The sequence below is a fragment of the Bactrocera dorsalis genome, chromosome 5, assembly GCF_023373825.1.
Source record: "Bactrocera dorsalis isolate Fly_Bdor chromosome 5, ASM2337382v1, whole genome shotgun sequence".
NCBI classification, from domain to species: Eukaryota; Metazoa; Arthropoda; class Insecta; order Diptera; family Tephritidae; genus Bactrocera; species Bactrocera dorsalis.
Genome location: NC_064307.1, coordinates 20912741 through 20926745, shown reverse-complemented (window position 1 = coordinate 20926745; position 14005 = coordinate 20912741). Strand labels below are relative to the sequence as shown.

Below are 14005 nucleotides of genomic sequence, written 5' to 3'. Positions count from 1 at the left end.
CGCGCCGCCACCAAGCATATTCCCCTACACATAGGCTTGAATATATGTATATACTTATATATGTATACTTGTGTGTGTCTCGCCTCATGCCGCATCTCAGCGCTATGATTGTGACTTCTCACAAATCCATCCATTGTGCGATCACATGTTGCTGTTGTTTTTGCCATAATGTACAATACACTAGTTTGTTTGTTGTTTTGTTCGCGCCGATAAATGAGTTTTGAGTTTGTTTTGTGTGTTGGCGGTATGTACTTAGCTCCGCTCGTATTTGATATCTTTGCAGTTATATGTATGTGTGTGTGTGTGAGTGTATGGTTGCCAGACGTGCTCTCGTCATTGGATCTTTGGAGATCGGCTGTTGTACTACAAGCCTTTTCTTACTACAAGTAGTACATGAAATTATCATACGAGATATTGAGGATGCACAGCAATACTTTGAGGTCAAATTTCTGCATACTCAACATTTCCGCGTGATAAAGATGTGAAAACTAGAGATTTTCAGAATTTATTTTCATTTGAAATCTTTCAATATAATATACGGCGTTCGTGTCAGTTTTCTTCAATCACTTCCGGAACTGACAGTTCTTGAGGAAAAAGTAAGTGTAGTTCTTCTAGATGAAACCCGAAAGTTTTAAGCACCGTTTACCCGGTTATAATCGAGTTTAAAACGCATTCCAGTTGTTCTTTTTTCACTGATTGGCGCAAATTGAAGTGAAGCCAGGTTCTTCACCACCTAGTCTTTCCAACGCAGTGGAGGTCTTCTCTTCCTCTGCTTCCACCGGCGTGTACTACGTTGAACACTCTCAGAGTTGGAGTGCTTTCATCCATACAGATGACATGACCAAACCAGCGTAGCCGATGTCTCTTAAATCGCTGAACTACATATGTTAATGTCGTCGTATAACTCGTACAGCTCATCATTCCATGAACTGCATTCGTCGTTGTTGTATTCGATATTCTAGGGTTGGCCTTTGAACTACTCATAAGCTCTGTTTTGTTTTGTTAAAAACCTATATGGCATATCGATTTTCTATACCCATTGCCTATATTCCCGCTAACTTTCCTCACATATAGTTCGAATCTGAATCCTTTAATGGAATGAAGAAGTGTGTACTGTTGAAATGAAAGTCCATATCTCGATTCTAATTTACCTCCCCTATAGTTGAAATCTGAACCTGGTCATTGTAGTTTCTATCAAGCAGAGATGGCGACTTCTTGGAAAATCAACAACTTACCAGATATTCATCATTCGTCAAATCTTGGGAAAGACCCGTGAAATGAGGATCGACACACACCACCTCTTCGTCGAATTCAAAGCTGCTTTTGACAGCAAGAAAAGGAGCTGCCCGCTAACTCTCTTCAATCTACTCTTGAAGAAAATAATTTAAGCTGCAGATCTGAATAGAGAAGGTACAATATTTTACAAGAGTAGAAAGAAGCGAAGCAAATGGCTCTGGCGGTGAACAGGGGCTAAACGAAATATCTCCTGTCATTAAACAAACAGTCGTCTCACATGTCACGGTTGACAGTCATAGTGATCTCATTGTTAATCAACAAATCGAAGAACTTAAAAGTTTTAAGCCGATTTTGAACAAGTAATGGATTTCAAGCGAAACTTTTCTATCACAGAAAATTTTTTGGAGGTTTGGTATTGACTGTCAAGAAGCATCCTCTATTGATTAAACTTGTTTTAAATTTAAAAAAAGGGTGTAAGGTGAGGTGCTACATAATGACAGACTTAAACTCCAAACCCTGTTTTACGGTAGCCATCTCTTTAATCCACATATTTATTGATTTTTAATAACTCTTCATTCAACTTAAAGTTCCAGAAATTTACGTAAAATCATCAACTCAACTTTTTTGAGTCGGAAGTCGCCACATATAGTAAATATGTTATGACTTCATGCTAGGATACTTCGAACATTTTATAACACCTGTAATGCATAAAAGTCAAAGGCATCTGCCTTACAGCTTCAGAAAAATTTACAAAGCTTCTTTAATATCTCACAGCATCAGCAGTTAATATGAGCTTGCTGTTTGCATACGTAGAGTTGGCAACCCGACACCGTCGTAGACGTTTATTTACATACAGCGAAGTAGTGATATGCACGAGCGTAAGTTTGTATGTAATTTATGTTCTTTTAAGATTTCATTAACTAAGTAAATAGTAATTATGTACGCTTTGTTATGTTTTCATCTCTCACATTAGGCGGTTATCATAAACTGCACTGGAGACTGCAGAGAATCGGAATAAAAAATTAGAACAAAAGTCTAGCTGACGAACTTTTATAAATATGTATGTATGTTTTTATATACTATGAATGATCTTTAAGAACTTTTTTTTATTTTCGAAAACATTGTGGAATAATCATAAATGTTAGTGATTCACTAAAGATCTTCAAGCAAAGAATAATCATAAGGTATGCCTTAGCACTTTAGACTGACGTACAACGATTGGTTTAAGTGCTGGACCGACAAAATCAAAATTAGTGAAATCGTATTTGCAAACAATCATCACCCATTTGAAAGGAATAAAAGTCTATTTCAGGCGTCAAAAAACTTATCTGTGCTTTCAAGCTAACTTAAATCTTGAGGAGTCCTCTATTTATCTATTAACTTCTTCAAACATTTTTCGTCACAACGCCATCCTTCAGCTGGTCTCATCTTTACTATCTCCTAATCGTCTTATTCAGCAGTGTCGTGCTCGTTTACTCAACATAACCTCAGATGATATCGCAGCAGTGAAGAATACATACGATGAATGTCCATATAGACTGAACTCCTTCATCGAACCCGAGCATATGAATTCGCACATTATTTTATATATTTCTTTCGAGGTTTCGAGATCGTACGGTTAGATTTTCTACTCAAGAGAAGATAGTTCTCAAGAATCCTATCGTAATGTATCGTAGAATAGTTTGATAAATCATAAAGGGTTAAGTTAAATCTTGTGGCTGATCCCACGACGGGATTACAGAGATTTCAGCAGCTGAAATACTGATACTTTGAGATGCTTGTAAAAAGAACTTGTTATGGACCCCATATATTACTGAAGAGCTTTGAGTCTGTTACTCAGCTATCGTCGAGGGTTAATTCACACAGTTGATTTCAACATAAGTCCATGAAGAGGCTCTACGCCGAGATATTTCCACCGTATCCGGATTAAGCGAAAAAGGAAAGATTGTTACTAGGGACTATTACTCTAAATTATTCGCCGTATTCCAATTTTTTTGATTAGGTAAGGAGTTAGTTATGCTGAACTAATGTTCCTGGAAGTGCGGAACTCTTTTTAGAAGCCCACAAACAATTTTTTTGTTTCCTTATTAGAAAGAAGAGATTCCTTAATAACAGTTTTAGTGCCAAATAAAACAGGTAATCACCAATGGGTTTTATGAAGATATAATACAAAACTGAAAGGCCCTCTGTTGAAAATATGATATAAGGGCCTTAGGAAGATAGATTACAAGACTGAAAGATCCTCAGTTAAAGTAGGATCATATGAGATTCGTCATAGGCTTAGCGACTTGAGCATAGACTCATTGACTTAAAGTAGGACTCATATGAGATTCGTCACAGACTTAATAAACTCAGCGTCTTCAGCATTTGCCAGCCACATTCAAAATTTGAAGAACAACTCAAACAAAAACCCATACAAAATTCGAGACATATACTATATACACAGTGATTAAGTTTATTTGAACAGTTTAATTCACCGACAAATATTTGTCTGACATTCAATAGTTTTAGCTCCATAGCTTCCAGGATAGAGACGGCCAGTCGGTGGCTTCGCTCAACTTGTTGAGTTTTTTACGCGCTCAAATGCTTCAACCGCTATTTCCTCTCGTCTTATTTCGATAGATGCCTTAGTGTGCTAAAAATAAAAAAAACCAACGGCATTAAGGCAACATCCGAACGGTCGCTAACTCAGCGCCGATCGATGCCTTTGGACATTTGATGAATTTATATACTAAGTAAGAAGAGATTGCACGCGTTTCAGTAAAGTTTTGCCGCCATATGGCTTGATATGGTACTGCATACATATGTATATGCATGTATGTATAATATACTGTATATAAATATATTTCTTATACTCATACTATATATCTGTAGTCTCATATGAATGAAAAGCGAAAGTAAGTAAGACGATTGCGTGCCCAAACGTTCGCTTACTCGGACGGATTTCTGCTTAGAATGGTGTCAGCTACACGCATAACTTGTGGAATGAGGGATAAAGGTTATCGCACAGCAAACATTACGATCACTGATAAGAGTTCATTGTGCGGTCTTACGCATCAAAACTATGAAAATTTCAATTCTTTTAGGCTTTCTAAAATAATTTTTTGTGAAATTCTGTGGAAGAAGTGAATTTAAGCAGATTGTAGAATATACATATTTGTAGGTAAATATATATACTTAGCTATTTATATGAATGAGTTTTTCAGGCCAGCCTTTTTACATTTCCGGATACCGAATTTTTCGTTCGAGTTTTTTATGTTATGGTTAGGCATGAATATGAGTAAGGAGAGACTCAGTAATAAGATTCGCATAGGAAATCCACAAAACTATAAAGCAAATTTTACTTTAAGCATCCCTTTCGTTTAAAAGATTGCACAAGTAGGGTCCATATTTGAACTCATAACTCTCAAAGCAGTGCAAGTTTTCCTCTGCATCAGCGCTTTTTATTGTAAAGAATAGATCGAGTAGAAAGAAAACAACCTTACTGGTTCAAAACTGAAGAGGAGTTGCTTTGCCAAAATATTTATTATTAACAGTGGTATTCTCTATTTCTATCGAACCCAATTTCCCAGTATTTTTTCCACTAAATCAAGTCGTATGTCATGAATAGCGCGTTCGATATTGACTTCTAAAGCTCGAAGAGCGTCTGGTTTACTGCTGAAGACGAATGTCTGCTAAAACCCACGAAGCAGTAATATAATGGTGTTAAATCACAACATCTTTTATTTTTTTTAAATAATCGAATCTCCAAACTTTTCTCGGATGATTTCGATTGATGCACGTGCTGTGTATCATGTAGCTCCGTCTTGTTGAAACCAGATGTTGCCAAGATCCAATTCCAATTGTGGCAATAAAAAGTTGATTATCATCGATCCGTACCGTTCTTAATTGACAGCAACGGTCTTAAGTTCTTAAAAAAATCGCCATCCTTTTCAAGTTGTTCCAAGGTAAAATCTTGAGTGAGAATTTTATAAGGATGCAAGCCCAAGTCCTTTTGCAAAATTCACCAGGTTAAGGTTTGCAACAGTCCCAATTCTTGCGAACGTCTTGGGATCGACAAAAAATCTTATCATATTTATTGGTAAGCCCGGTATGTTAATAGTGTTTGTTCGGCAGGGCTCGATAAGAATGTGTATCTATGATAAGAACGAGCTGAATTTTTCATATTCATAGTAATATTGGCAGTCGTCGAACCGCTTCTGAAAGTTCAGAACCTCTAAATGGGCGGTTTTGGCGTGTGTTGAATTTTTTCTTAGTTCAGTTCCTTTCCGCATAGTTTTGTTATTATATCCTGAATAGAGTATATAAGTTTGCCACAAAATTTGCAATACCCAGAGGAAAACCTCGGCGACTCTGTAAAATATATGTACATATGTATAAATGATCAGTGTGACTAGCTGATTCGATATAATTATCCATGTCTGTTTGTTGTTACTGCCTGTGTATAGGAAAACTGTCTGTATATACTAGAACTATCTGTGTATACGCGTACTAGTCCCTCAGTTTTTGAGATATCGATTTGAAATTCGAACACATACTTTTCACCCCAAGCAGTTGCTTATATCGGACCATTATAGCATGTAGCTTCCTTAAAAACTAAACGTTCAAAATCAAGTTCGTATATGGAAAATATATTTATAAATTTCTAACAGGGAAACTCCAGTCATTCACAATTATACGTATAATTTATCATAGACACACACCACAATGAATTGATGAGTTACCCTATGCATTTACCATTACAACTGTATTAGCTAGTTCCGGTTCAGCGGAGTGTGTCTTCGCTTTTATGTAATACATAAAATCATTGCTATAAAATATGTGTTTCTAAGGCTTTTTCTAGTAAAGAAGAAGATTCCAAAAATACCAACCAACTGGCAAGTTGGTAATGAACTTACCCAGATTTTTTTATAACAAAATCGTAAAACACAAATTTCCGGTTTTTTTTAATTAAAATTAAGAAAAAAAACATCCCTACTATAAAGTATATTCACAGTGTTGGGTATTTCCCCAAACTTTTGGTCTTTTTTAGCTTCCGAAAATTCGACTTTTATGGCAAAAATTGAGTTAGGTTCTTAACATTGTATGAAGAAAACATCTTCCCAACTCTGACTGTCACGAAAGTATTGAAAAAGTGAAGCAAATTTCGTTCGATGATCAAGCACAAGATCACTTCTGGAAGAAGTGGGAGAGTAGCACAAAAACGCTGAAGGAAGCCTTTGAAAAAATTAATTATATTGTTTCATCGAAGAAGTATAGTTTTCACAATTAGTATTAAAAATAATAATATAAGCTTTCCACATGCTTTATCGATCGTCTTAATACCCGTTTGATTACTGTTTGAGTACGAAGCGCGTTTCGAGATCAAAATTGTAGAATTGTAGAAAAAATTGAGAAATTTCCTTAAAACCAGTGGAGTAGAGGTCAAAGAAAATAAATTTTGGAACGGAAGACAAAGAAAAGCCAAGAATTAGACTTTCGCGGCTTTTCTTCTTCCTGAGGCTGAAATAAAAGCTACAGAGAACGCGTCAAATCTGGAGGAGGACCTATAAAAAATGTATGAGGTACTGTATTTATGGTTGTTATGTTTATCTTGACTGAAAGAGAGTGTACTCCTGGACTTTCAGTTTTCACAACTTAGTATAATTTGATGATATTCAAAGCAAATGCGAAAGCGAAGCCTGTCAACCGAGATTCCAATGCATGATAATCCCCCACTCTCTTAATTAATTAGTATCAAAAACGATAACTCTCGTAGAAAAAATAATGGTTTAAAATTTGTTGCAAGAGCTATTTATTTTATGTGTTTTTCAAAACTATAACTTTATTCGCTCAATTTTGTATGCCACGTATTTTACTTTTAAATTTTATTTGAACTTTTCTACTACTGCAGTATTTCTATAAAATGCAAGTAAATACAGTAGACTGGTATATAATTATGGACATGTTGCAAGTTGCGTCGAAATACGCAAATTTCTGCTACTCCATCGTCAGACATTAGAGGAAGTAAAAACTTGTTATCCGTTGGGAGTTTACGAAGGCACTTGCTCGCCCGCTACAAAAAAAAACTAAGCCGCAGTTCGTGAACTATTTATCTTCAATATCGATCTTAATAACTTTCACTTTGGGATCCGGACTTGGCGGCGCTGATTTCGTAACGGTCATAACCACGCTCTCTTTGAGTGGCGCAACCGCGGCGACTGGTATGATTGGTGTGGTGAAGTTCTTCTCTGGATCCACCTTTGGAATGCACTCATCACTGCCGGTTGTACTAATGGTAATTGTTGGTATATTATCGGACCAAACTGAGGTCTGTGAGTCTTGACGCGTGGCTTGCGCACGTTCAATGGGTTTGCGACGTTGCAACGGTGGTTGATATATGGGACCAGGTTTGTCCAGCGCTTCAGAATCGCTCAAATTAATATCCGACGCAGTTGTTGGATAGCAGGGTGCTGCAACTTTCGGTTCAATAGTGATTTCGGGAATTGTTGTGGGAAAATGTGGTTTGGCTGCGATTTCGGCCTCAGGCGTTGATGGTATCTCGATTGCAATGGCCTCGTCGTTGTTATTTTTGGCGGTCTCTGGTGTTACGGGAAACTTTGGTGTTGTCGGTCCACCACTGCTGCTCGGCGATTGCTCATCATCATTCCATTTGGTGTTTACTGTATCGCGTACAAGCGCGAAGAGTGTGCCAATTTTCTTACGTCCCTGACGCGAGAGGTTCAAAAGTTTCTCCGGATTGACAAATGTCGGTGTTATGAGGCCATCGTTTGTACGTTGTGACGCTGGAGGCGAAGCGCTGCGTGGTGGCTCAGCCGCCTTGCCTAGCTTACCATTATTTGTATTCTCCAGCGATCTTTCATCGAACTTAAAAACCTCCGCCTCGGCTGCAGTTTCAATGGGTTTGGGTTTTGGACGTCGAAATTTGAAAGTACCGCCGCGTACACTGAAGGAACGATGCTTTGCTGGTGGTTGTTCTTTTTCTCCCGAGGTCGGTGTCTTCTCATCAATAATCACAAAATTACTTTTCTTCTCTTCTTCACGCTGTGGTGGCGTTGTTTCCGCCTTTGTTGTTTGATTTTCTGTTTTTTCGGGCAAAGGTGTGGTTGGTCTGGTAGCCGGTTGATCGTCTTCACGCTTTTTGCGCAACAAACTTTGACGACGTTCGTTTACTATACGTGTATTTGTATCGGGATCATTATCCGTATCTATGTCTTGCTTCGCAGCTCTGCCATTTGTGGTTTGGTTCTTTTTGGTTTTAGGTAGAGTTTCAGACTTACAGTATTCTTCGTCTTCCGATTGGCGCTTCTCATCTGTTTCACTTTTGTTTTTATCTTTCTTGATCGTTTTGCTTTTTCTATTTACATTTACCCTTTCTTTGGTACTATCATCCACTTTTTCTATCTCTTTGTTCTCTTCCTCTCTTTTAATATCATCCCTATTTTTCTCTTTTTCCTTCCGACTGTCGATTTCATTTTCTTTCTTTTCAGCTTCAACTTTCTCGGCTTCTTTTGCATCTCTTTCTTTACTTCTGTCTCTTTCTTTATCTCTTCGTGTATGCTTTTCACTTTTACTTCTCTCCTTCACAGACAATGAAGCACGCTGTTCGCGCTCACGTTCGCTCTTGGCAATTTGCACGATGTCTACCAGCGAAGGTTTCCGCGTTCGTCGTATTTGTTGTAATTTTGATAAGCCCAAATTTTTGTCTCTTCCATCTTCATCGTGTGGCAGTGAATCATGGTGTTCCGTGTCTGTATCGTCATCGTCTCGCCCTTGTCGATTAACGGAATCGTCATCCGATGTTGCAGATCCCTTGCGTAGCGCCTCTTTCATGATGCGTGAAATCAATTCTGTTGGAAGAAATGAGTGAAATTTTCTTTAAAGCTTCAAGCAACATCTATGCACTTACCTTTTCTGGCTTTATTTTTGTACTCTTCACTTTCGAAATCGGGCGGTGGTGTTGGTGTGACCGGCGACGAAGCTTCCAGCACCTTGCGCCATCTGCTGGTCAGCGCCGCTGCGCTATTTTCGGTGGGCTTCGTTTCGGGTACCTTAAAGATTTTCTTACGTTCCTCCTCACGTTCCTTTTGCAGTTGAGTTCGGAGATCCTGATTGGCTTCACGCAGTGCGCCCGTCAATGAGACCAAATAATATATGATCAGAATGAGCAGAAGCAGCAGCGGTATCACAGTGCTTGCTGAGGTCAAATAGCCAAGTGGTCTATGCAATTGCCTATAAGTTTCGGCATAACCAAAGAATGTATTCATTAGAATAGAAACTCGGTTTATTTAACCCACAACTTACTTGGGTAGTGCTTCCTGTGTCGCACTGGTTACAAAATCTGAGATGCGATTATAAGTGGAGAATGGACCGCAATGCCATGAAGGACGCAACCATACAATCGCGTAACTCACTGGCAGCACACAGAGAAAGAGCATCGTTAGCAGCAGAGCGAGGTAGAAATTGTTCGACTTTGATGCTCTGTGGTGAAATAAGTAAGAGATCTCATTGAATTTGAATTCAAAATCATTATTTAGATTAAACACTTACTTGAAAACCACCTCGTGTGGCACATTACACGTCAACACGATCCACGAACGAAAGTACATCAATATCATTAATTTAACGAGACTCACCAATACCAAACCGGGCGAAAAAAATATGCCCATCCACACTTGTCCCTGATTAATGATCAGATTCAAAATGTTCTCGGCGATTTTGAAGTCACCGTACTATGTGAGGGAGGTTTAGTCAAAAAAAGATAGTCGAAGAAAAGGAAGATATAATATAATAAATAGAAATTATTGTATGTTGTGCCTAAAGCTTACCTGTGGAAATGTCTTCTCCATGTCCCAGCACCAATGCTTATTTAGGTAACGTACAAACAGAGCGCGTAAAAAGTCAACGCAAAGCGGAGCGAAGAGAGATAGTAGCTGGGAGAGAATTAAGGAAATGAAATATTATTAAAGATCTTTGAAAAAGGTGACAGACTAATAAAAAAAGAGGCTAGAAAGATTAGTAACCACTATAATATATATAATTATATATAAATATAAAAAATTGATAGAAAAACGGCTTTTAGTTATAGCTTCTGATTTTTCGTTAGATATTCTTAACTACAGTTGTCTATAGGTAATGTAAACGTACGGATGACTTCATTCAACCGTAGATCCAGGAAACATGCTGAATCGACGAGGTCGGAACAAAGGAAGAAGGGTGTCAGAAGAGTGGTGTTAGCGAGGTATGCAAAGAGGTGGCTTGTGTTATGCGGGGACTCATTGCACACTGGACATGTGTTTGATATGTCATGGTCTATTCTGGATGAGTAGGACCTGCTATAGTATCCAGAACGAAGCTGCGCAAGGATCACTATTGCTTTCTGATTCGATTTCTGATTTCTGCAAAAGCACCAGCACCAGCAGAAATTGTTTGGAGAAGAGTTCATTATGTTCCTTAACTAGGAGCATACGGGCCTCACAATGGGAGATAACAAGAGGTATACAGTCGTAATCTGGAGTGCAGTATTTTGACATGTTTGCAGCTTCTTCGTCTACTTTCCATTGCATCCAGGCGACTATATATGTGCTTAATCGGGTGACTTGGATTATCTCTTGAAAGTTGGACTTCTTTGAATTTTTATGACAGATCTTAGTTATTGTTAATCTGTCTTAGATCACTCTAATAAATTCCTTTTTAAGTTTACTCCAATAAATTTCTAACAAAAATGACAATTATTATATAGTGTATTACATCTTTACCGAAAAAATTTTCGATTTCGTTTCAGTTGATACCGTAAGTGCTTACTTTTGAAGTATGAGAAATTTATTTTCGGTTGATCTAAGGCTTTGGTTCATCCAGTGATACATTAATGTGTGTTAATACATTTTTCTCACCTTCTAGAATGGTACTAGAAATATACTTAGAAATTCACTGAAGCTTAGTTAATTAACAAACACTGGAAATCAAGAGGGATTTTAAAAAATCCGGGTCGTTTTGAATAAAATGGTACTTTTCTCAGAAGAACCATGAGCTATAGTATTTCCGATAAATTTGGTTATAACTATTAATAAATCAAGTAATGTCAAAAAAAATATCTTGACCACCTTCCATATAAAAAAATATCCAAACTTCTAAAAAAATAGCAAATTCGAAAAATGCCTTGGAACCCAAATTTTCTCGAAGAAAATTTTATCAAAGAATACAATATTAGTTATTGAGATTGAATAATGTATCACTAATCAAATAATTTCGCCTTCAACTTATATAAAGATATGCTAATTTTCATTTTCCGGTTTAGTTCAAACCACATAAAATGACATAAGTTCAAAAAAGTTGCCCCATAAGTTCATAAAATCGTTCCGTAACTTTATCTAACCTGCATGAGCCAAATAAGATAATCCCCATTATATTAACACACATTATCCTATAAGTTTTACTTCCATCTTTGATTTATTCATACCCATATTCGTACAAATTGGCGTCTGCGAGCTAACGGGTGAAAACGCTGTAACACTTTTTTAACAAGCACTCAACTTAGTTTCAGCTCATTATCAGAGTACGAAAGGAAAAGTTAAGTAGCTAATTATGCGCAAAAGCTGCAATCCTTGATATGCACTCATACGCACACAAGTGTACACACGACCATGAGTACACTCGAGAGGGCTTATGGCGTGTTTTTGCAAAGTATTAACTACACACATATTTATTTTACACTGAGATGGAGTTTTGCACAAACCACTTGCAAACACTCAGACATATGTAAATATATGTAGATGCGTGACTGAACATAACCAGTAGGGGAAAGAACTAGTTGTGAAGTGCTTTATAACTACTGTATGCTAAGGGGTCGGGTCAATTAGTTAGAAGACTGTCCTATTTTATAAGAGAGCAACTGCAGTGTTTTACCACGCTAAGATGTATGAGATGTCAACTGTCAAAAATCGGTCAATTACAGACTAGTTCAACATAAAACTAGATTTTGCTCATTGTTTCTTATTTATCATGCTAATAATTTTTCTTTATGCATTATAGATCAAAGGGTTCTCAAATGCCAATATTATAATATAAATATAATAACAAATAATTTTAATAAACATTTTAAAGTAGTTGATAGCCCTTTTCAAAAATGACTCCATATTGTGAGGCTACATATTGCATGACGTCATGTTGCCTTATGACTTTTTTCCTTAAAATTTATCTGGTGATATCCTTAAAGCAGACTCTTAAGGATAGACATTATTCTTAATCTACCGAAGGCCTCCAATAATAGGTTTATTGAAAAGTCCTCAGATACCAAACATATTTTTTTTGCAAAATTCGTTTTTTTTATTCAACATAGCTCTCTTCAAGAATGATACACTGATTATAGCGACCCTTCATCTCTTTTATACCATTTTTATAGTACCATTTGTACTTTGCTTCAAAATAGGCCTCAGTTTCGGCGATCCCTTCTTCATTCGACGAACATTTCTTCCCACCGAACATTATTTTGAGATCTGAGAACATAAAATAGTAGCTTTTGGCCAGATCTAGAGAATACGGTAGATTCAGAAGCAAGTCGAAGGCCAGTTCATGGATATCTTTAGAGCGAACAGATCGAGAAGACTCCGGGAAATGTCAATATGATCATAGCATCTGCTATAACCAACCAAAAAAAGCATAAGCTTTACGGAAAGTCTATAACTTTAGAACGTGTACTTATATTCAAGCAGAAAAGGAAGGAGGCCTCATCTGGATAAGGCCAGCATAATATCTATAAAATTCGTAAATAAGTTCTTTCGTAACCATTTTTTAAGCAGGACAACTTCTTGAACTATAATAGAAATTTCAAATCAATTCGAAAAATGAGCACTCACCCTATTGTGCCCAAACACAAAATCATTCACCAAACTTTGCACACGCCATCAAAACTTGAAAAGCTAGAGAAAACGACTGCCAATCATGAAAATAATGTAAAATTTCATTTAAAGATGGACTTTTGATTTCAACATTGCCGAAAGCGTGTGCAAAAACAAACTTCAACGCTTTTTCGACGGAGTTTGAAGTGCAAAAGTGCCCAGAAGCCTGTTGTGCTTGGGTGACAGTAGTTGCAGTATGCTAATGCCAGAAGTTGAATGGCTTTTACGCGAAAGTTTTGATAGAAATTTGAAAGTTGATTGGTTAATTTCCCATTCTCAGTGTTTTATTTAGCTGCATTTAAAGTGTGTTGAACTTGTGAAACAGTAGACGGTCTTTATGCATTTAAAGCTTATTGAACTTGTGAAACAGTGGACGGTTGCTGGTCTTTAGAACAAAATCAGTGTGTGCTGGCTTGTCTTACGAGTAGTGGACATATAAAATAATTTTACTTGAATATTATTGTTTAGAATGATATAATCAATTATGGTTTGACAACTTCTGGGGAATTCGAAATATATTTGAACTAGAAATGCTGGAAAATATAATTAATATTTTTCAAAATCCGTGGAGATCCTAATTAAAGCGGAAATATATTCCGATATTGGCTTCTTAAATCATCTATCGGCTCACAACGATTTCGAAATTTATGAAAAAAACTTTAAGTTGGTCTAATCTAGTCAATAAATTATTTCATAAACTTTCTGAGAATTATTAATTTGTACTGGAAAGAAAGAAACCCTTTATTTAATTTTTCATTTAGCAGTTGTTCACATTTTTCATATCAGAATATGGCTTCCAGAAATTATTAGAGCTTCTAAAAGCTATTTCCTGGTTTTATAAAGCTTAAAAGCTCATTGCAGCTTCTTTATCA

At 36.9% G+C, this 14005-nt stretch overlaps 1 protein-coding gene across 1 annotated transcript in view; it reads right to left on the bottom strand.

Annotated features, from left to right (window-relative positions):
- Nucleotides 1–7038: 7038 nt before the first annotated feature.
- LOC105230122 (transmembrane channel-like protein) overlaps nt 7039–14005 on the bottom strand; it is a 58013-nt gene continuing 51046 nt past the window's right edge. The window contains exons 15-19 of the mRNA XM_049457691.1: nt 10065–10169; nt 9787–9968; nt 9541–9717; nt 9146–9468; nt 7039–9086 (exon numbers count right to left, since the gene is read on the bottom strand). Coding sequence (XP_049313648.1) covers nt 7324–9086; nt 9146–9468; nt 9541–9717; nt 9787–9968; nt 10065–10169 — 2550 coding nt within the window. The 3' untranslated portion in view covers nt 7039–7323. The remainder of the gene's footprint in view (nt 9087–9145; nt 9469–9540; nt 9718–9786; nt 9969–10064; nt 10170–14005) is intronic.